General features: G+C 47.9%; 1 protein-coding gene across 5 annotated transcripts in view; it reads right to left on the bottom strand.

Moving 5' to 3' along the window:
* Positions 1-3,525, bottom strand: part of TCF12 (transcription factor 12) — a 1,064,187-nt gene extending 1,060,662 nt beyond the window's left edge. For 2 of the 5 annotated variants that reach the window (XM_069624899.1, XM_069624897.1), the window contains exons 1-2: positions 1,676-1,819; positions 921-993 (exon numbers count right to left, since the gene is read on the bottom strand). In XM_069624899.1, the coding sequence (XP_069481000.1) occupies positions 921-993; positions 1,676-1,798 (196 nt within the window). In that variant the 5' untranslated portion in view covers positions 1,799-1,819. Of the gene's footprint in view, positions 1-920; positions 994-1,675; positions 1,820-3,283 lie in introns of those variants that run through there. The other 3 variants (XM_069624898.1, XM_069624900.1, XM_069624906.1) reach the window with 3 other exon arrangements.
* Between the last annotated feature and the right edge of the window lie 20,850 nt (positions 3,526-24,375).

The following is a 24,375-nucleotide window of genomic DNA, read 5'->3' as shown; positions in this document are numbered from 1 at the left end:
GCATCCAATGAATAAAAGGGGGGGGGTCGGGGGCAGGACCAATTGATACAGGATTAAAAACAGTTTAAATGTACACAGACAAATAGGAAAACGGTCAATTTGCATGCACGAATCAGGCGTGTTTTGGTAGGAAAAAAGGACTGGGAAATTGAGTTGGAAGGGGCTAAGAAAAACAATTCTAGTTCCCTTTGCCCCTACCTGCAGCATGTGCAATACTCCACCGAGGGCTATTCTGCAGTCCTACAGCTGATGGCGGAGGAACAATTGAGAGTAAGGATTCCAGTGGAGCCTCTTTCTTGGAGGAGGTTGCGTTGGCTGTAGAGGCCTACGGTATCACTGCTCACTGGGCAGCCCTTTCAAACAAGCGTTATATGGGCCCACCTTCGAGAGCTTGGGTCAAGTTTAAGAGGGTGTCGTGTCCTCCCCTGTGAACGACCAATGTGCTCATCTGCTATACGGCCATAAACACTGGAAGGTTTGTATTCGTGGTAGCGACAAACACTGCTCTCCGTTCCCGATGACATGTCGGCCAGATAATCACGAACAACAACTTCCCGCGTAAACTCAACACCGCTAGCTGTAGCAAACACTACAAAAACATTTATCCAGAGCAGTTTTACCACAACACAGTAACCGTTTGATCAATTGTAAAAGCAGACATGCATTCAAAAACACCACAGAAAACTCGAGGGGGTGGCAGCGAGGTGAACTAACACCTGCCAGATTTGACTGCCAGCACCAAGTGGCCATTCCCTTCAGCTGTCAAACCGGACCCAAACAGCACCCTTCTTTAAAAAAAAAAAACACAGCAGTGCTGCTCATCAAATCAACATATTAAAATATGCAGGAAAATAAGACGCTGGTGGTCAGTGTATTTTACCAAGCTAGAAAACACGTTCCAGAGGAGTGCAGGGTCTTACCCGATCCACTGAACTGGCTGCTCCCCAGGGTCGTCGGTCTCGTTTTCCCACTGTTGACAGGTGGGGAAAACATCTGCAAAAAAGTAAAGGAGAACTTATTTTGCAAAACTGGAAACCTTCAGAGAGGAAGTCCAAATATTCTGTAACTCCCACAACTCAAGAAATGCATTGTATACGTGCAGTTAAACAGTAGCATTAAACCCACAACAAAACACACACACACACACATGCAAAACCAAGACAGCCTCCCTTGGCACCGAACGTCATTAAGGACCTGGAGCCTGAAACGAACTATTCAGAAAAATATAAGAGCTCAAACAATTGCATGGTTGAAGGTTTAAAAAAAATGCTCAGCGCATATAAGATAATAAGCTGATTCTGACACTCCTGGCATGTGCAAACAGCTCTCCCAAAGTACCGAACACGCAACGATAAAGCTGCCCATGCAGCTGCACAAAGTGCAATATTGACAATATGGGGTGCACGTTAGCCGACTGCAGAAAGGAACGCCGGCAAATGCATAACGCTTACACAGTCTGCCTATGTGTGTTCTGTTATACGCACTGGCACCCAACATTGAGAACGAACACAACTGGCAACAAAAAAGCAACTTAACAAAAGTTAATGAGATTAAATCATCTCCGGGTCAAGGTGGGCGTGGGGATGCCTCCCGTGGTGATAACGTCATTAAGTCTTGTAAGTCTAGACATGACATGAGGGGTGAGGCCGGCCCCGCCGGGGGTGGCTCGCTTTACCGTGCAGGAGAAGCCATAATCAGAAGACCTCGAAGAAGGGTAGCGTACCGCACTGAAGTCCAGCAGGTCACTCAGCTCCTTGTCCGTCCCGATGGCGGCCATCCGCTGCTGCTGGGGGTTCATGTCAGCCACTCCGCGGGGAACCTGCACACAAGAAGCCAGAGGGGGGAGGCACGGTTAGAAGGAGTCGGGAGCCTTGGTCCTCCTACCCTCCCTGCTCAGGAGAGGTGTGAGCAGCGGCAGCCCCCCCCCCTCCCCCAAATATTGCACACACACACGGACGGACTGATGATGCGCCTAAAATACATGGATCAGGCACCCCATTATCACATGCATGCAAATCGCCAAAACAATTAATAAAGCGAAGTGTGCCAGGCAATGCAGTGACTGCATCTGCAAACTGCTGCTTCGCATACCATCAACATCCTGGGTGATGACAGCTGTGAGGGGGTAATGCTTAGTCCATCGCCTCAGTCCAGGAGAGAGGGAATGCATTGGAAAAAGTCATACAGCTTGCCCACCCCAGCCGCCCGCGAAATGGTCTGACAGTTCCACAGTCGTCAAGTCCCTCGAGGAGTCTAAATGTAGTTAAATACAAAAATCAGTTTCACGAAGAATACAGTGCGTGGCGGGCCGGGGACGAGTTCCACGCGGAGGGCATGAGAACTAGGCATGCTTATGTGTAAAGTGGGTCTCCTTTGGTGGATGGACGCGATACATTATGGATTTGTAGCAGTGCCTTGAAGTTCACCAAAGGACAGTTTGCTAGCGTAATCCCAATGGCCACTGGAGAGGGGGTGGGTATCGCGTTTCTGTGTTTTGGAGCATTATCAGCCAATAGACAAAGGCAGTGTTGTACATCACCGAGCAGCGCACGCTGCACGCGCAGAGGGCAGTGTCTTGCAGACACACACACAGCCACACATCTGCCTGTCTGCTGCAGTCAGTCACTCCAGTTTAGAGGGGTGGGGGAGCTCTGCCTCCAACTTCTGCCACTTCTCTTCTCAAAACAATACTGCACCCTCCCAAAGTTCCTTCCAGCTCCCCTTTAGTCCCACCTACCACTTCCTGCCAATCCCCAGGGGAGGGCGAGAAGAGAGAGCGCCTGCCTCCCCATCTACAAAAGTAGCGTCCCCGTGTTCAAGGTGAACAAAAAAAAATACACTGCAAAGCATGGTGAAAAAACAGTGACTCACCCCCGGGCTATGAACAATAGATGTGTGGGAAGAGGCGATCGGCAGTCATGGCTGAGAGCTGGGGGTACCAAACCTAAGCCCGCTGCAAGTCCAAATCCGCGAACTACGGCCATCCATCCATCCATTCGTAGGTTGTGAATATTAATTCACAATACGGCCCGGCCTCTCCGTCAGGGACGACTCACTGAGAACAACTTTCACACACCGCCTACCATTTCTGAGAAGCCCCTGGAGGGTGAGAGCTGCCCCCTCCCAATCCAAAGGGAGAACGCCAACATGGAAACACAGCCAGCCCAGTGCGTTATGCCTGCGCCCCCCCCCCCGCCACCCCTATACCACAGCGCGAACACCGACCCAGCAACCCCTCTGCCATCCCAACTTATCCCTTTTAGCAGCCGCCTAATCCCTGTACCTTTTTCCCGTTTTAACATCCAACAACGCGGTCAAGTTAGTCCAGGGGCCGCCTCGGGGGGGTCCCTGCTCACTAGTGTCCGCTGTGGGGGGGCGCGCCGCCGCTGGGAATCCGGATTTTGTCCCTTCAAATTTCCCCCGAAATGTAACTTGTAGGTCTCCCTTAGGCAGACATATTTGCAAAAGCGGGCCGCAGCACCACGTTCAGGCCCTGCTCGGTATCCCTCCGCCGTCTTGGAAAAGGAAAAAAAAAAAAAAGAGAGAGGCTTGGTGGAGCTGGGAGAGTTAACCCTTCGGCGGCCGGACTGATGGGGAGCCAGGAGGTGCAGTGCTCAGGGACAGAAGGCAACTGCAAAGGAGGGATGCAGCAATCCACAGGCCCTCTCCCCGCATTTGCAAAACACGTTCCCCTTCAGACCCGTGCAGACTGGATCTGTTCTCGGCGGGTGAAAAGCCGAGCCACAACAAACCGCATGGCTACTAACTTGCAGACACACGGATGACACTACACCCGGCCGCTTCAACAATATATCAATCCTCGGACTGCATTTTTAGAAAAAAAAATGTGCTTAAATCAGGCACTTTCTACAGCTCCAAACTCTGCACTACCTCCTCTATTCTACGCTCCAAAAAAGAGGACCCCATTTGATTTATGAAGCAATGGATGAATAGTAATTATTTTCAGTCTGTCCCCGACTCCCTGGATCCACTAAATCCAGTCGGCGATTTCAACTGAGAAATATTAGCACCTTTGCATTTGTATCCGCGTCCACATTTGAACTTTGAATATTTGTCTGCCATCATTTCAGATACACTGTTTCATTCTTGCGGGGACCGGGGGCGGGCTCTTGGCACAGCTGAAGAAGGGAGGTGCATCCGGACACTGCCTCCAGACTACAGCCTGGAATAGGATTCTTGAGCTCTGCCCATTCACAAATGCTTTACTGGGATCACGAACCCACTGTCATGTGTGGGGGGAGTGGCTGGAGCGAGTAAGTCCCAACCCCGAATTCTCCCCACACAGGGGGACGGGGCTGTACAGCACAATCCCATGCCATGAGGGGTGGGGGCGAAGGCAGCTCCTCTGTGAAGCATGCTGAGGAGGTTGTTCACGCGCAGTGTCAGTCCCCCCCCCCTCTGCCCTCGTGCAGTTCTGGTGCTGTGTGTTCACGGACTGCTGCTTGCGTTTTGAATTCGCGCTGTCACTGTATACGCTGTGCAGCAGAGGGCTTCCAAACAAGCGACCCTCCAAGAAACCTCTTGGCTTCCTCCAGGGTGGAGAGACAGAGCTGCCACGCACGGCCCGCCCGGGTGAGCGCGAGAGCGAGCACGTGCAGTCGGTGCGTGCGCGCGCGCGACTCAGAGTGGTAGTCCGTTTACTGATGCATAAGAGACCGCTGTCAGCCGCTAGAATAGGAAGCACGAGAGCCTTCTCTGGGAAGTCCGACCAGAAGTAAATACAAAGGTTAACAATCATACACAATGCCAATAGGTTTAATAGTGACATGAAACATTACAAAGCGTGAAGCCCCGCTTGTCACAGATCCACTTGTGCTTTCCGAGTCACCATTAGTGTGTGTTTCTATTTGAGATAGTTTGGAAATGAGTGATGCCTTTACCTGGAGGATGTATATTTTCATACATGCCAACATTAACTATTCCATTCAGGAGACGGTAGTCCAGTCCTGGTTTTAACTTTGCATTCTGGTACTTGTAGTTGTAGTCATGGATTTATCATTTTGATCACGCTCCAGCTGAGTGCAACAGCGCCTTCCATGGGCTGTCAGACTAACAAGACTTCCCCTCCTGACATGCCTTGTAATACAGAGATGCTTGGCGCGTTGGGCCGCAGCCCATGGGAGGTGTGTACTGTGTCACATGATGCAGAAACAACAGCATTGCCGTCAGAGCAGCCATAGTATTTATGCTGTCAGAGCTAGAAGAACAAGTTACTTACCAACTGGTAACGTTTTTTCGACTGGATGTTCCTCCAACATATTCCTCATCTTATATGTATTCCATCCAGCTTTAGCTGTTTCGGAAATGTTTTCTCTGCAGAAGGCGCCATGCGTTGATGTCATCGAGTCAAAGTCCCTCGAAGGCCTCCGTCGAGGGTGATATCATCGGGTATACAAGAAGCATGCGCGGCGCCCGTTGGCCTCATTTCTGTTTTTCTCCTCTTGCTCTACTGTATAGATAGTGTAGGTAGCCAGGTGTCAGCCTTGCGAGAGTTGAAGTGGTAATAACACCGGAAAATCTACAGATGGGTAGGATAGAAGGGCGATGAGGAATACGTTGGAGGAACATCCAGTCAAAAGAACGTTACCAGTTGGTAAGCAGGGTCGGACTAGGACAAGAAATAGGCCTGGTCACCCAAAAAAAAGTGGCCTACCCCTCGCCTCAAAAAGGTGGCCCACCACTTGCCTCACGGCCCTTGACCTCCGATGACATCACCGGAAGTGATGTTATTTGACCCCAGCCCAAAGTGATATCCCGGGAAGCGATGAAACACAACCTTTCACCCCTTGACAAAACAGGAAGTGGCATCAAATAGCATTGTTCCCAAGTACACTAAATTACTGGGAATCCAAGCAGAAGTGCAAGGCCAAATGATAATATGTTATTGTATAGCACTTAAGCTTAAGATCTTTTTTATAGAACAAATATGCATACAATATCACCCAACCTGTATTGGTACTCATTTATCGACCTAAGAAGGATGAAAGGCTTTTAGAAAAAAAATTAGATATTTTTTTTTTCATTTTTCTTTCTTCCAAACGGGCCCAGGCATGGCCAGAAACCAGCCCCAATTCCCCAGGGACTAATTCGGCCCAGCCACGGACAGAAAGGCCAAAGGGCCAATCCAACCCTGTTGGTAATTAACTTGTTCTTCGAATGGATTGTGTCCTCCAATGTATTCCTCATCTTAGATAGACTCCCAAAGCAGTGTAGAAAGCACTCTGGAGGAGAGAGTAGATTTTTAATACTATATAGCTGAATATAACACTGCTTTACCAAAAGCAAGCTCTTTAGAGTGGGAAGCATCCAGAATATAGACTTTAGAAAAAGTGTGGAGCGATGACCAAGTTGCTGCTTCACAAATTGATTTTATGGGAACACCTCTTTGAAGGGCTGTCGAAGAGGCTATGCCTCTGGTAGAATGGGTCCTTAGGCCTTCTGGTGGATCTTTGCCCACCAATCTGTAGCATTCTGAAATGCAAAGCACAATCCAACGTGATAGGGTTTGTTTTGACACTGATTGACCCAATTTTCTTCCGGTGTAGCCAATGAAAAGTTGATTATCCACTCTAAACATGGAGAGCCTAGCTCTACTCGGGTCCAGCCTGTGCAGTCTTTCCTCCTCCTTAGTGGGATGAGGTGGAGGATAGAACGCGGGCAGAATAATTTTCGGACTTAAAAGGAAATCAGACACAACTTTAGGTAATAATGAAGGATTAACTATCAATACAACTCTGTCTCTGTGGAACACAGTATAGGGTGACCCAAAAGATAGTGCCCGCAATTCGCTCACTCTTCGTGCAGATGTTTTAGCAACCAAGAACATTTTTTCAATGTTAGTAATCTTAAGGGACAAGTGTGCAAGGGTTCAAAAGGGGCACACATTAAAAATTTTAGAACTAGATTCAGGTCCCAAACTGGGACCTGGAAAGAAGAAGGAGGAAACACATTGGTGAGTCCCTTTTAAGAATTGTATTATCAAAGGAATTTTAAAGTAGGAACATTCTTCCGAAGAGCGCTTGAAAATGGAAAGCGCTGCAAGATAACCTTTAATCGTCCCAACATTGAGGCATCTATGTGCCAGGGATAAGAGGAAAGACAACACTTCTGGGATAGAACACAGAAAAGGATCACCATTCTTTTCCCTGCACCAGTTGCAAAACGTCTTCCAGCGGCAACAGTACAGAGATTTTGTTGCTGGCCTTCTTGCCAAAAGCAACACCTCCATGACGTCATCTGGAAGGTCCCAATCCGTGTATCTCAGCCTTTCAGATACCAAGCATGAAGGTTCAGAGTCCTGACCTCTGGATGGAGAGCCTGGCCCTCCATTTGTGAGAGAATGTCCTCTCTCTGAGGAAGACGTAATGGAGGGCAGATGTACATGTCTAGAAGGTCTTGGTACCACGTTCTCCTGGCCCAATCCGGGGCAATTAGGATCATGCGGTTTCTGAACCGTCTCAATCTCCTGGTGACTTGAGGAATGACGGGAATCGGAGGGAACGCGTATAGCAGTAGGAAGTTCCTTTCCACCACGAACGCGCCCCCTAGGGTTCCTGTCGGGGGAAATTGCCTAGAGGAATACTTTTCGCACTTCCGATTGATTCCGGTCGCAAACAAGTCTACTTGAGGGGTTCCCCAAAGGGTGACGATCTCCTGAAGGACTTCCTGAGCCAGTTCCCACTCGTGGGACACCGTACTCTACCTGCTCAGAGCGTCCTCCGTCATATTCTCCTCCCCGGCTAGATGAACTGCTGCTAAGGAGATTCCTTCTTGAATTGCCCAATACCAGAGCCGCATTGCCTCTCTGCACAGAGGTAGTGACGCTACACCTCCTCTTTTGTTTAGGTAATGCATGACCACTGTATTGTCCGTCATTATCAGGACATTTTTTCCCTTGACAGATGGCAGAAAGCCTCCAGCGCTAGTCTGATTGCTCTCAGCTCTAAAAGGTTGATGTGTAGTTTGGACTCCGATGCAGACCAATGACCGCTGATTGTCAGATCATTGGCATGAGATCCCCACCCCATGAGTGAGACGTCCGTCACTACTGTAATCTCCGGCCATGATTGCCAAAAATGTTCTCCTTTTAGGATGTTCTCTGTGCAAGTCCACCACAGAAGATCCTGCCGAACCTTGTTCGGAATCTGAAGGAGATCCGTCATTTGTCCTGAGAACTGGGACCATTGAATCTTTAGAGCGAATTGAAGGGATTGTCATGATTCCTGCCCCTCATTTCCCCAGCCCTCCAAGATGTCAGGCTGGAGCCAGGCCACAATCACCTACATGGCCCTCAAGGGCCTCTCCATCCCTCCAAAGACCCACTTGGAGTCAGACTTGGAGCTTGTGGCACCCGACTCACTCACTCCCATAGGATAACATTGGGGATTGGACTTGTAGTGCATTGATGGGGACAAGATGGATGCCCCCACATATTTCGGTTCCCAGAACTGCATGTTCAGTCTAGTCTTTTGGGTGTGGTTCAGCCCAGAGACACTTGGGATACCCAGAGACTATTTAAGCCACGCCCAGGCTGAGAAACATGCTTTGTGTTTTCTGCACCTGCAGCGTGACACTCACCGTGTTCGGATCGGTCTCCAGTAGGCCTGCATCTTTCTTCTGTGCTCAGCTCCTGCAAGAACAAAAACACCGTTAGGAACAGCCTTACCTTGCGGCGCTTCTGCCCATCATTCATTGCTCCTTATGTTCGGTGGGCATCTTCGGCGGTGTCATTCCCATCCCGGCACGCCGCTTCCTAAGGAAAAGGGAAAAGAACAGAAAAAAGGCATTAGTAAGCATTCAGCAAATCTTCACTTATTTTACAAGCTTCAAACGCTTACCTGAATCCCAGCCGCTCTGGGGGAACTCTGTCTCCGGAACTTCTCATCCATCTGCCAGAGGGAAAAGACACTCCAGGTTAGCGTGGAAACATCTATAGGCGGCGCATACCGCGCTTACTCACTGCATTTCTTCTTCATAACTGGCATCTACGCTGAAAACGTCGCAGCATCTAAAAGACACAGAAAAATAACTCAGTTCAATACAAATACGAAAGGGTTGCATCCCGCATCGCATTCTCACTCACCTTCAGCGCTACTCATCTCAGCAGCATGTCGCCATCCCCGGGCGCCGGCCATCATCTAAGGAAGGAAAGGAACGAAGTTAGAGAACTGTTCAAAAGACTCATTCTACTTACCTGTCAATCAACGCGCCCCTGCCCTGAAAGCAGGATGGAGAGCACACTTTCCAAGAAAACAAGGTGAGCTGTGGATCAAAGGGAAGGGTTGTACCCCGGGGAAGAAGGGGTTCAAGCACACAGAGACAATAGGGAGTTAAACTCTACCAATCCTGTGTTTCAGGCCCAGTCTCCAGTTGAGTAGACTCCAGGAAAGGGTTCAAGGTCATAAGAGGTCAGAATAGGCTGAGTGACGTCCCCGTGGATACCAGGTAAGCGTTACAGGGATCTCATCCTCAGGCGTGCTTCTGGAACTAGGAAAATGCAGGATGCCATGAGGCCAAGCTACCTCAAGAAGTCGTAGGCCTGGAGATTTTGGGCATTTTGGAATTTTGAAACCATCTGAAGAATGTCTTGAGCCCTCAACTTGGGAGGCAAGCTCTTTGCCAAGGATGTGTCTAATACAGCCCCTATGTACTGGAGCTGTTGGGAAGGTGTCATTTGTGACTTCTTGAAATTGAGGGAGAATCACAGTCTGTGGAGGAAGTGGCAGGTGACTTTCAGATGATCCAGGGCTTATTCGTCAGAACACGCCCTAATCAACCAATTGTCCAGGTAGGGGTAGACGTGTATCTCCCCTCTCCTGAGGTGCGCTGCCACCACTACCATCAACTTGGTGAAGACCCTCGTGGCGGATGTCAACCCGAATGGTAGGACTCGAAACTGACAGTGCGAGTTGCCAACTACGAACCTCAGGTATTTTCTGTGCTTGAGATGGATTGGCACACGAAAATAAGCATCCTGGAGGTCCAATAACACCAACCAATACTGAAGTTGAAGGGCTGGAAGGATCTGAGAAAGAGTGACCATCTTGAACTTGTCCTTCCTGAGGAGCTTGTTCAAGCCTCTTAAGTCCAAGATGGGTCTCAGTCCTCCGTCCTTTTTGGGAATCAAAAAATATGGGGAGTACCATCCCCTGTTCTTCTCCGCTACAGGTACTGGTTCTATAGCACCTTTCTCCAGCAGGGTTAAGACTTCCTGCTGTAGGAGCGGGTCTGGAAACTTCAAAGAGTGTCTCCCTGGTGGATTGCTTTGAGGTTGCGTTAGAAAAGGGAGGCAGTAACCTTGGGCTATTATTTCTAGAGCCCAAACATCTGAAGTAATGGCTCGCCATTCTAGCAGATGCTGGGACAGCCTGCCTCCCACAGGTGGCTTGTAATCCAAGTCCTCAAAGTGGTTTTGTGGCGGTTGCTGTGGCCGCTGATGGTAAAGAGGCTGGGGCTGGCTTTGCACATTTTCCACGTCCACCACAAGTGGTTTTTCTCTGGCCTCTTTGACTGGCCATTCCTCTCGCCTTTCCATATGAAGAGTAGTAACAATAGGATCGTCACCTCCAAGATTGTCCTGATGCACGAAAAGGCTGAGGTTGCCTAATAGCAACTGTTAATCTACTGTATATTTAAATGTAATATAAGCGGTTGTAGTGCTAATTTAGGTAAGAATTCACCAACAGCTCACCTTGGCAATCGATGACTCCAACTGGGAGAATCAAAGCAGCAGTGAAGATTTCCCAGTGACAGCCCTGGCCACTCAGCCCAGGGTAATGTGACCCAGGAGAGCGGGAAGGACTCCCAGGGAAACCCTCAATGGGAAGAAAACCCTGGACGAAATCCCAGCTCGTGCAGATCAGGCTAATGGTGGAAGGTTGGACGTCTCCGACAGGAACCCCCGGGAATCACACAAGACCCCTTGTCTGCAGGAATGAGAAGGGAAGAAATAGGGAGCAGGTTAGAGGAGAGCCCAAAGAAGGGAAAGGAAAGGAGAGAACAATGGAAATCCTCTCACCCGAAAAGGACTGAGGGAAGGGGACGAGAGTTCGGATCTGGAACCTGGCTGAGTAGGAAAGCTTCGGGAGAGTCTGGAAGGATAACAGGAGAGGAGAACCAGATAGAAATACTCAAGGGAATCCTAGAGGAAGGGAACTTACTCAGATGGGGAACTGGCTGGAACGGGAGACAAATAAGATTGATCCGCGAAGCTGACTGAGAACGAAACCAGTGAAAGCTGAGGGAAGGATCTGAAGAGAGAAAGTAACGCAGGGTAAGTCGGGACCACAAACACAGAGGGAAATGAGAGCATGGAGAGAGAGGATTCAGAAGCGAACTCACGGAGCGTCAAAGGCAGAAGCGATGTGAAGCACTGGCCGCTTCGTTTCTGGATAAAGGATCACGTGATCGGTCGCCCGCACGTCAGGGGAGCGTGCAACTACTAGCCCGCTGCCAGCCGGTCGGGGAGAATCACCAGCTTCCAACTTGGAGATGTTAGGAATCAAGGCGCCGTACAAGCGGGTCCGTGCCCATAAAGACCACTTGTGGCGATGTGTAACAGTATGCCCCCTCCTCCGGGAGGGCGCCCCTGGTTTACCCGGATGAAGCAGGGAAAAACGCCGCACAAGACGGGGTGCGTGAACCCCAGAAGCTGGCTCCCAAGTTCTTTCAGCAGGAGAATAACCCTTCCAGTCAATCAGAAACTGCAATCGACCACGATGGAATCGTGAGTCACAGATAGCAGCTACCTCAAATTCAGGACCACTCTCAGTGAGAATCGGAGGCGGTAGAGAATCTCCATCGCGATGAAAACGATCCCGCACCACTGGCTTAATCTGAGACAGGTGGAAAACCGGGTGAATCCGAGACCAGGAAGCAGGTAAGGCAAGTCGGACAGCGGCAGTCCCAATCTTGGAGAGGACTAGAAAGGGTCCAAAGTACCTGGGAGATAGCTTAGACGGGACCAAATGACGAGGAAGAAATCTGGAAGCCAACCAGACCGAATCCCCGATGGTCAGTTCCTTAAAGTCTCGACGACGAAGATCAGTGTACTTCTTCGCTTGATCCTGAGCTTTCTGTAACGACTGCATAGCCAGTCTCTGTCCCTCATGGATATCTGCAATCAGAGAATCCACACCCAGACAGCCAGAATCAGAGGGAGACACATTCGGAGCAAAGGAAGGGTGGTAACCATAGGTACAAAAGAAGGGAGTGGACTGAAGAGCAGAATGCAAAGAATTGTTGTATGCAAATTCTGCAAATGGGAGCAGTTCCACCCAATTGTCTTGAGCTGCAGAAATAAAGCACCGTAAGTATCCCTCGAGGGTTTGGTTCAATCGCTCAGTTTGACCGTTCGTCTGGGGATGGTATCCAGAAGAGAGGGCACGTTTAATACCTAGAATGCGACAAACCTGTTGCCAAAAGCGAGAGGTGTACTGGGGACCTCTGTCCGACACAATAGTGTCTGGTAGACCATGGCGAGAAAACACCTCAGAGAGAAAAACTTTGGCCATGGAAGGAGCATTGGGTAATCTCCGCAAAGGAGTAAAGTGTGCTAACTTGGTGAAATAATCGATTGTTACCATGATAGTAGTCATATTCGCTGATGGCGGTAGATCAGATACGAAATCAGTGGAAATGATCTGCCAAGGACGGTCTGGTATGGGCATTCTTGCTAATAACCCTAACGGTGGTGAGCGAGGAGACTTGGCAAGAGCGCAGATCTTACAGGCGGCAACATAGTCCCGGACGTCAGATCTCATGGAAGGCCACAAAAATGACGTTGGATGAGTTCCAATGTGGGAAGTACACCCCTATGTCCTGCAGCTCGTGAGTCATGACAGATTTTTAACACCTCCAGTTGTAAAGAAGGAACGGGAATCAAAACTTGAGTACCATGAAAGTAGTATTCTGTTTCCTTGGAGAGATGATAAGTAGATGCCAGGTCTTCACAGAAAGTTTTATTAAGAGTGGTGGCTGTTCGTACCTCTTGCAGGAAATCAGTAAGTACTGCAATGAACTGAGCATTGGGAAACATCTTTTCTGGGCAAAAAGAAGAAGTTGGAGAATCCTTACGGGATAAAGCATCTGCTCTTAAATTATGTCTGCCAGGCCAGTAAATAAATTCTATCTGAAAAGGTAAGAAGAAGTAAGCCCAACGTGCTTGTCTGCTATTTGTGGTGTAAGCATTTTGAAGAACCTTGAGATTTTGGTGATCTGTACGCACCAAGACAGGAAAGGGGGAACCCAAAAGCAAATGTCTCCATTCCTCGAAGGCGCGTTTGATAGCCATCAGTTCCTTCTCGAGTACAGAATAATTTATCTCAGCCAAATTAAATGTCTTGGATAAGTATGCCACCAGTCTTTCTTCACCTTGTTCTGATGACTGTAACAACACAGCTACTAACGCATTCTGAGAAGCGTCTGTCTCGACAATGAATTATTTGGATTGGTCAGAGTTGATAAAAATGGTTAAGGAAGTAAACATTTCCTTCAAAATATCGAATGCCTTCTGAGCTGATTCATTGCAAACAAATGAGACCCCTTTCTTGAGAAGTCGAGTCAAAGGAAGTATGATTTCTGAGAAGTAAGGAATACATTTGCGATAAAAATTTGCGAACCCCAAAAACCTGTGTATGTCCTTTATCCCTGATGGAATAGGCCAATCCACAACTGCGGATATCTTTTTGGGGTCCATGGAAATACCCTGGGAAGATAGGACAAAGCCTAGATAGGTAACTTATTTCTGAAGGAATTCACACTTGGATGCTTTACAGTAGAGATGGTTGGATTGCAGGCGTTCTAGCACAGTGTTAACATGATGAATATGCTCTACTTGGTTGTTGGAGTAAACAAGGATATCGTCGAGATAGATGATTACGAACCGGAACAATATGTCGGCAAATAGATGGTCCATGAATCTCTGAAATATCGCAGGAGCATTCACTAAGCCAAATGGCATTACGTGATATTCATAATCTCCAAAGGGAGTTCGGAATGCGGTCTTCCATTCGTCTCCGGGTGCAATACGATAAGATGGTATGCACCACGAAGATCCAACTTGGTATACCAAGAAGCCCCTCGAACAGCTTCAACAATGTCCGTGATGAGAGGCATGGGATATTTGTCAGTGGTGGTTATTTTGTTGAGACCACGATAATCAATACAGGGACGGAGCTCATTTGAGTCCTTTTTGGGGATAAAGAATAATGACGCTCCTGCAGGAGACACCGACTCTGAAATGAGACCATTCCGTAAATGGGTTTGAAGGTATTCTTTTAATGCCGACTTTTCTCTTTGAGAAAGAACGTACATGCGGCCGAAGTGAATGGGCTGATCGGGAAGCAGGTCTATGTGACAATCGTCTCTTCGATGAGGAGGGAGATTAGGAAATTCAGGGTTTTCAAACACTGATCGGTAAGGCTCATGACAGTCAGGAATCTCAAGTTGGCTGACGGAAGATACAGCTGGTTTGAGAGTCTCATCTGGAGGTATACGGATCCACACTGATTCTTGAGAAAGACAATGATGGACACAATATTCTGATCCTAGAAAAAGGGTTCCAGCAGCCCAATTTATGAATGCAGTCTCAGCCAAGGGGGTCCTAGAATGATTGGGTAATGGGCAGTTCTGATAACATCAAAAACCAGGGTTTCTTTATGACTCGATATCTTACAAGTGAGCGGAATGGTTTGGTCTTTAATGGGACCCGAACTCAGAGGGGTACCATCTACTCCCTGAATAGGAGTAACCAAAGTCTTTGGTACCTGAGAGATACCGTGTCATTTTGCCCACTCCACATCCACAAAATTACCAGCCGCTCCACAGTCTATTAAGGCCGGAATACCTGGGATGACATTTTCTGGTAGCAGGATGGAAAGAGAAACTACCACCATGGACTGATTGCTGAGAGAGTTATCAAGTGACATACTGGTCTGATACGGGGAAGAATGTTGCTGGGCACTTACCGGTCTTCCCCTAACGGTAAGGCTTTGAAGTTTCCCGACTTAGGAATAGGAGAACGACGAGGAGGTACTAAGTGACAGTCTTTCAACACATGAGTAGAGGACCCACAGTACATACATAGTTTCAAAGACCTTCTCCTCTCCCTTTCAGTAGCTGAAATCGGTCCTCGAACGGCCCCAATTTGCATGGGTTCTTCAGTAGGAGACAGAGATTTCTGAATGGTAGAGGAATACTCCATCTGTGGTCGTGTTCCTTTCCCCTTTTTCTTTTCATATGTCCTTTCATGTATTCGGTAATCAATTTTCATGGTTAAAGTGATCATATCAGCTAGATTAGCGGGACGAGGGACTTTAGAGACCTCATCTTTTAGTTAATCTGTGAGACCTCTCCGAAAAAGAGTGAGGAGACCTTTATCTGGCCAGCCTAGTTCAGAGGATAACTGTTTAAACAGAGTGATATACCACAGTAATTCTTTGTTTCCTTGTTTTAAATCGAGAAGTCGTTCTAAAGGGGTCGCCCAAGCTAAAGCTGGACCGGAAAGATGTGAAATAACATAGCCTACCTTATCTTTATCGGTAGGAAAAAAGCGAGGTTTGAAGGTGAATTGGATGGTACAACTGTCAAGGAATTCTTTTAGTCTGTAGGGGTCACCGTTGTACATAACGGAATGTAAGGACGACGGGGGAGTGTCTGAAAAAGCTCTAGCTACTTGATGTCGTAGTTGAGCATTATCCTGTTTCAAGGATTGTACCTCTAATGACATGGCCAGCATGGCCGCCATTAGCTGCTGCATTTGTTGTTCCATTTGGAATTCCGATTGCCAATATTCTTTCGGGCGTCGCTTACTGTTAATCCACTGTATATTTAAGTGAAATATAAGCGGTGGTAGTGCTAATTTAGGTAAGAATTCACCAACAGCTCACCTTTGCAATCGATGACTCCAACTGGGAGAATCAAAGCAGCAGTGAAGATTTCCCAGTGACAGCCCTGGCCACTCAGCCCAGGGTAATGTGACCCAGGAGAGTGGGCAGGACTCCCAGGGAAACCCTCAATGGGAAGAAAACCCTGGACAAAATCCCAGCTCGTGCAGATCAGGCTAATGGTGGAAGGTTGGACGTCTCTGACAGGAACCCCCAGGAATCACACAAGACACCTTGTCTGCAGGAATGAGAAGGGAAGAAATACGGAGCATGTTAGAGGAGAGCCCAAAGAAGGGAAAGGAAAGAACAATGGAAATCCTCTCACCCGAAAAGGACTGAGGGAAGGGGACGAGAGTTCGGATCTGGAACCTGGCTGAGTAGGAAAGCTTCGGGAGAGTCTGGAAGGATAACAGGAGATGATAACCAGGTAGAAATACTCAAGGGAATCCTAGAGGAAGGGAACTTACTCAGATGGGGAACTGGCCGGAACGGGAGACAAATAAGATCGATCCGTGAAGCTGACTGAGAACGAAACGAGTGAAAGCTGAGGGAAGGATCTGAAGAGAGAAAGTAACACAGGGTAAATCGGAACCACAAACACAGAGGGAAATGAGAGCATGGAGAGAGAGGATTCAGAAGCGAACTCACAGAGCGTCAAAGGCAGAAGCGACGCGAAGCACTGACCGCTTCGTTTCCGGATAAAGGATCACGTGATCGGTCGTCCGCACGTCAAGGGAGCGTGCAACTACTAGACCACTGCCAGCCAGTCGGGGAGAATCACCGGCTTCCAACTTGGAGATGTTAGGAATCAAAGCGCCGCACAAGCGGGTCCGTGCCCATAAAGACCACTTGCGGCGATGTTTAACAGCAACTCCTTAAGATTTGGCAGCAACCTCTCAAGGCTCTCGTCAGCCTTGTTGCCAAAAAGGTGAGACCCGTCGAAGGGAATGTTCAAAAGACGGTTTTGCACGCCTGGTGTGAAACCCGACTTTCGCAACCACGCAAATCTGCGCATCACTGTGCTAGTGGCCATGAACCTGCTCACACTATCTGCAGTGTCCAATCCAGACTGAAGTGATTCCTGAATGGCCTCCTTTCCATCTCTAACGATGGCTAGAAATCCTTCCCTTTCTTCCCCTTCTGGTATGTGCTCTGCCGCCATTGCAATGCACTCCCACAGAGTGTACGAACATTTTGCCAAGGCACATGTGGAGTTGGCTGATTTTAATGCCATACTCCCAGCTGAAAAAACTTTCCGTGCCCAGTCATCCACACGCTTGTCATCCCTATCCGGTCGGATAGAAGGATACACTACCTTATTTGAAGCTTTGGCTGCCTGGACTACCAGACTCTCAGGAGTAGGGTGTTTGGACAGATAGCCGGGGTCGCTACTGGAAGGGCGGTATTTTGCAGTGAGGGACTTATTCACAGGAGGAATTGAGTCTGGGGTCTCCCAATTTTTGGCTTCCCTAGTTTGTAAGGCTACATGGAAGGGTAAAATCGGATCTTCGGTGGGGCCATCATCCAATATATCAGTCAGATAATCTTGGATGAACTGAGTTGGTGGTTTAGCCCATCCTAAATAATTGACCACCTTTGTCATCAGCTGCCTGTATGAGGGACTGGCATGCTCCCCTGGTTCTGGCCTGCTAAAATCTGTCTCAGGTGAAGTGTCAATTCCACTTGCATTATGCAAGGTTTCCACCAGATCCCTCATTCTGCTTTCCTCAGAAATCAGACATTCTGGGACATAAGGGGTGCCATACTCTAGGCCAAAAGGAACCTCCCCCTCCTCAGACCTCTCTTGTTATTCAAAAATTGAAGTTAAGGATTTAAAATATTCTTTCCTTGGTAGAGGTTTATACATTTTGTCAGGAGGAGGTGTTGCAGTAGAGACTGAAGGCTTTACAGTCTTTGCAGCTTTTTCTTTTGCCGCTATTTTGACAGTTTCTGGCTGAATTGGAGCCTTTGAAACATTTGGTGCTGAGGGCTTCGGGGTCGACGTCGACAAAGACGTCGATGGCGTCGACGAAATAGTAGTCGTCGACGGAGCTGGCTTCGAAGACGTTGAGCCGCTCTTCGAAGGCTCACCCTTCGAGGTGTGCCGGGTTCCGGACGGCATCGGTGACCTCAAGCGGTCAACTCGACTCGAGCGATCTTTTTCGCTCAGGGTCCTAGAAGGTTCCCGCTCTTTTGTGGGGCATTTCATTCTCTTGGGAGATTCGTCCGAGGACGAGGTTGAAGGGGACAGGTGGTGTCTTTTTTTGGACTTTTTCATCGAAGACGAAGAGTGGTGTGAACCACTTTGGGACCTAGACCGATAATTTTGCCTTTCGCGTCAAGGAGATTTCTTCTCATGGGACCTTGACTCAACGCTTGAGGCTTTTCAGTCGGGTTTTCGACCTACCTGTAGTTTACCCTTCCCCTCTCGCAAGACTTTCCCCGTCATTGCCTGACACTTTGTACAGGCCTCCATGTCGTGGCCTTCACCGAGGCACCACAGACATTCTCGGTGCGGATCCGTGATGGAAATTTTGCAACCGCAGGATTCAAACTTTTTGAATCCCGAACGCGGGGTAGTCGGGGTCGATGACGAGGACATATCGAATATCGCTTCACAATAACTGCGTCACAGAACTACTCGAGGCGCGCTGGGTCTCCGAAGCAACATGTACTGCGGAAAAACGGAACTGAGGCCAACAGGTGCCTCGCATGCTACTTGTATACCCGATGACGTCACCCTCGATGGAGGCCTTCAAGGGACTTTGACTCGACATCGACGCATGGCACCCTCTACCGAGAAAACATTTCCGAAGCAGCTAAAGCTGGATGGAATACATCTAAGATGAGGAATACGTTGGCGGACACAATCCATTCGCAGTTACACTTTTTAACGCCTATTGGTGCAATCTCTTTGTGTACCTGTTGCTCTCATTGTGTATACACATATCATGCATTCCTGTTCTCAGCACTCACATTTGCATCATGGAAATATTTCCTCTCTAGCATGGCTGGATCCAGTTCAGGCTGGATTTTACACACTTTTGGGAAGACCCTGTGCTGTTCGTTCTTAGGTCCCTGATCTTACACTCACGCAGAGCCCCTGTGCCTCTACTCTGTTATCACTTAATTCTTCTGGTGGTGTGTTCACTACTGTGGCTGGGTGTCAGTGACTTCAATAGGGGCCCCTTCTCTCTAGATCCATATCCCGTTTGGCTACCCTCTGGGCACTGAGGTCACTTGTCCCGACTACCAGCCGCTGCCTCTTCACGAAGTGGACCTGCCCATGCCTGGTTGCTCCAGTATCTCTTTGTCCCAGTTTACCTGAAGGATTGGGATAACGATGTGTGGGTTTGACTCTTGCTGTAACAGAATGTGTGGCTACTTGCTTTTGACTTGTCATCTTATTTTATATATTTATTTTGCATTTGCAAGATGCTTATACATCAAGTAAATTGTGTTTCAAAGCGCCCACAGGGCAAGAGGAAGGGAACATGGGAATGAAAAGCAAATGTAACAATGAAAGATAGAGGCGGACCTACTACGCCTTGTGAGCATTCAGAACGTGCAAGTGCAGAGAGAGAGAAGGGATGAGGGAGAGGGGGGGGATAAGTGCTAGGTGTACCAAGAGTGAAGCGCTAGGGAGTGAGCAGCTGTTAAGTGACAAGGTGAGAGTGGTCAGCAGGCAGTAACTAAGTGCAGGCCTGTGGTGGCATAGGCCAATGGGTGCCAAGGCAAGTGCTGGGAGTGGGCGGGGGTTGAAGGTAATTGGGTGTGGGAGGCCAGGACCCAAGAGGACACATAGGGGCCCTGTTCACCAATCTCAGCAACTGTGGAGTTTAGCAGAGGAGGAAGGAAGGGAAGGAGGAGGTGAAAAGGAAAGTCTTGAGGAGCTTCTGGAATTTGAGGGGATCCAGCTCAAGAGGAAGGAGGAGGCTGTTCAATAGGAGGGAGCCTGCTGAGGAAAGAGATCATCCACCAGCTCACTGTTTAGCGAAGCGCTTGACACACAGAGAGTTGGTGCCAGAGGAGCGTAAAGATCGGGATGGAGAGTAGTGAGAGCAAGTTGTAGATAGCGTGGTCCCCGGCCCCAGACAGCCTTATGGATGATGCAGAGGGATTTGAATTTGATCATTGCAGCAACCGGGAACCACTGGAGAGTTTCTAGGGCTGGAGAGATGCAGTCCCTGGGCATGAGGCCCAAAATAAGTCTTGCAGCCCTATTCTGGATTAGCTGGAGGAGGCAAAGAGAAGAAGAGGGTAGATTCAGGAAAAGGCTATTGCAGTAGTCTAGCCTAGAGAGAACCAGAACTCTAGAGACATTGAGCGTCTGGGGAAAGTAAGGAAAGGAAGAATTCCTTTGAGGAGTTAGAGTTGAAAATGTGCCTTCTTGGCAAAGTCCTGAATGTGAGGGAGGAAGGAAAGAGAGGAGCAGCTGAAGATGACTCCAAGGTTTCTGGCTTCAGATGAAGGGGAAGGGGGTGAGCCCATAGAAGATGGCCATAGTTAGGGGAAGAAAGAGGGAGCAGGAGTCTCAATAGGAAGGATCTCAGTCTTGCTGACATTGAGGCAGCTACTTGGTGTTACCATGTATTTGGTGTTCTTTGTCCCACATTGTTTCAATCACTTACTCATGACTAGTCTCTGTGCTTCATGTTTAACATACTCTCATTATGAATTGTACAGCTCTTTTATTTTCATTGTCGAAATGCTTTGGCGAAAAGCGCTCTATAAATACAAACACGCATTTCTTAGGTGCGTCTGCCTGTCAGGCCACACAGCTCAGTAGGAAGCTCTGTGTCTCGCTTTTCCTGAGTACCTGTTTGGGGTGGAAGCGCCCTTCATGAAGAGACCAGGGTTCTTGCTGTTTGTCGTCTGCACTAGGCAAGTAACATAACTCAGTCTGTCCCTGGGGAGTGGACACCAGAGGACCAACCTGGACCAGCTTCTACACCATTTGATGACCTCCTAGAATTAGCATAGTGGAAGAACAGTGCAAGCATTAACCCTGGAGGGTTATTGTGTAGTGAATTATCTTCTGGGTTATTATTATTACAGAATTCCACAATAAGGTTGTTCTTTTTTTTCTTCCAATAAAAGTGTTGTCATTCAAATAAAATTAATTTTATCAACATCTAGATAGATTATTCTGTGGGGTTTCCATTCAAGTGAAGTAAGAACTGGAGCTTGATCCAAAATTGTTAGTGGTCCTATTTTGGAATTCTGAATAGCTTAAACTAAAGAGGAATTGACAAAAATATAATCAAGCCTAGAGAAAGATTTGTGTGGGGGGGAGAATAATGTACATTCTTTCAGGTCAGGGTGGCAAAAAAGACAAGAGTCAAAAATATTTAAGTCATCTTTGAAGTTCAAGAAACTCTTGTGGGTTTGGATTCAACACATTTGGTGTTAGATATACGATACTTTACGAAATCACAAATTTTATTGCAATTACCACAAATGATTAAACAATCTGAATTGTTATTGATTAATCTTTGTTTAAGATTATTGCAGTAGCAAGAATTAAGAGCTCTGGGCCCATAGCTATTTAGTATAGCAGCCGATAAATTATTAATGATGGTATTTATAACAATCCAGTGACCCTCGGTGTATCCCTCTCTTCATTAATTAATTGGAACTTTTTGTTTTTTATTTATAAGAATTGCAACTCCACCTTTTTTCTGAGAGACACGAGAGAAAAAGACATTTCCCACCCAAAGCTTTTAAGTTTGTTCTTTTCACCTTAAGAGTCTAGATGGGTTTCTTGGATGCAGGCAATGTTGATCTTAAACTTGGATTATTTATTTATTTATTTATAAAGCACCAACATATAGGCACATAGACATAGAGGCGCTAACAACAAGAACAGACACAGTACACTGTAAAAAACAGAAAAACAAACACAACCATACAAAACAGACATTAGTTGAAGATAAGCCTAAAATTGGTGTCAGGAGAAGAACTGTTCAGTTTTCATTGACCTCTGCACCTCTCTATCCCGCTCCATTCTGGTCCAACCCACTTGGCTGGACACACCCTTGACACCCTCATGCCCTCTGACCTCCCTCTATCCTACCCACTAGTCACTCCTCTCTCTTAGTCAGACCATTCTCTCCTCTCCTCCCGCCTGGGTCCCTATGGCCCTGTGACTGCACCCCCAATAGCCCTGCCAACCTTGTTCACAAACATCCACCTGATGAAACGAGTGTCAACTGCTGTCTTCACTTCCACCTTCATTCCATCTAGCCCCCCTGCCTCAGACTCTAACACTGACTCTGCTATCAGCAATAGCCACATGTCCATTACTAATACTCTTGACATTCTTGCCCCAGTCATGAGGATCCACCTGAAAACTGCCTCTAAGCGTAACACCTGGTACGACTCTGAACTTGCGGCCCTAAAAGGAAAATGCACAGTGGCCGAATATAAGTGGCAAACCTCAAGGGCAAATCCTCTGACAAACTGGCCTTCCGCCTGTTCCAAAGGCAACACAGACTCTCCATCCATGCCAAGATAAAAGCCCACATCCTGGCACAGATTTCCGGTGCATTCAACAACACGGCTGAACTTTTCAAGATCTGCAGGGAACTAGCCAACCCTTCCGCAGTCTCCTCCTCCCCTTCCCAGGCTCTCTGCAATGCTCTGGGCACTCATTTCTCCACTAAACCTCATCACATCCTGAACAATCTTGCTACTCACACTCCCTTGGCCCCTTGCCCTCCTACTCCCCCCCTGCTCCTTCTCCCCCTCACACCTTAAGAAGTTACCAGAATTGTCCGCTCCACGAAGGTCTCTTCTAAACAGGTTTCCCTTTGCTCATTGCAAACCATCAAGGATAATGTTGGCTCTTTTGCCCCACACTCGCTTCTTTCTGCAACCACTCTTTTGCCACTGGATCTTTCCCCTCCTTCCTCAAGCACTCCCTTGTGTGCCCACTCCTGAAAAAACCTTCAGCAGACTCTACCTGTCCAGTCAACTACCACCCTATTTCCATCACCCATTTCTTGGGGATACTGCTGGAGAAGCTGGCCTTGCCCCAACTCATCTTGCACACTGAACTTGTTGGAGGTCTCCACAACCATCCATCTGTATTCCAAGCATCCAGAGGCACGGAAACTGCTCTTCTGAATACCTGTGAAGAACTGCTTGCATCTCTTGACTCCAACTCCCCATCTGTCCTCATCCTTCTTGATCTCTCCTCTGCCTTTGACACGGTCAACCATTCCATCCTCATACAAAGGCTCCACAATACCCTTGGTATTTCTGATCGGACACTGGACTGGCTGACGTCCTTTCTAACTGACTGCTCATCCCAAGTCATCCTGGACCCCTTCTCTTCTACTTCATTCTCCACCTGTGGTGTCCCCCAGGGCTCTATCCTCTCCCCTTGGCTCTTTAAGATCTACCTTTCTCAGCTTGCACGCCTCATCTCTTTTTCCCCCAACTTCCATTGTTATGCAGACAACACACAACTCTTTTTCAAACTTCCTGATGACCCTCTTCGGCATTTAGCAACCATCCGGATGTGTGCAGTCACTCGTCAACAACCCGCCAGCACCTCGGGTATTTGCCTAAGAGCTAGCGCCATATCCGACAGCGCAGCGATTTCCATTCACAGTGCAGCACCAGGAAACGTCTGTGCACATACCTTGGAGCTGGAGCTTGCAACGCCTTAACTGCCTTGGGCATCGAGACACAGTGACTGCACCAATTAAGTGCGGAACAAGAAAACATACGCATGGGAGCAAGTAGCTTACCCACACAGGGAGTCAACACCCCTCTGTTACGAAGAAAGTCCTGATGAAGATGACCTGAATAAGATATGGTTATGAAACTGGTCGACTTTGACATTGCATGAGCTGGTCTCATGCACTTTTTATGATCTGTGTACAGAATAATTTGGCATAGACTGAATTAATTCAATTAGACCTGTGCTATGTACCAGGTCTCATATAAACTCCGGCCTGTGCATTTTTAGATGTTGTAAAAGGACCTTAGAGCTAAGGTGCCTGATATGTATTGTGTGTTAACAGTACAAGTTGTTAGACTTTTCTAGTGGCTGGCACTACATTGGCCAATAAAGTTATACACATTGTCGTGAAGATATAGCTCTAGAAAACTCTAAGTACCGGGCATTATCTAATGTAAAATGCCCTCTTTTCTCAGTTTTCACTTGAACACTTGGGACTGATTTTTAATTGTTTAGATTGTGACTGCACCAAGAGGCAGAAGGCGATTCCCATCTTTTCCCTCTTGGTTGTTGACAAGTGGTCTATTTTCCGATGTTGGGAATAGCCCTCTGTGATACAAATAAACGTTTTATTGCTATGTGTGATTGATGCAATAAGCATACATATAAAATATGTTGAGTAGAACGATTCTTCTATAGACCGTGATTGTGTGTGACTAGGTATCTAAATTCTCGGTAGAAATATAAATTAGACCTTCTGTAGGTCCAACTACTAATACC

The sequence above is a fragment of the Ambystoma mexicanum genome, chromosome 11 (genome assembly GCF_040938575.1).
Source record: "Ambystoma mexicanum isolate Mex_15411 chromosome 11, UKY_AmexF1_1, whole genome shotgun sequence".
Lineage (NCBI taxonomy): Eukaryota > Metazoa > Chordata > Amphibia > Caudata > Ambystomatidae > Ambystoma > Ambystoma mexicanum.
This window is presented reverse-complemented; position numbering and strand designations above follow the sequence as displayed.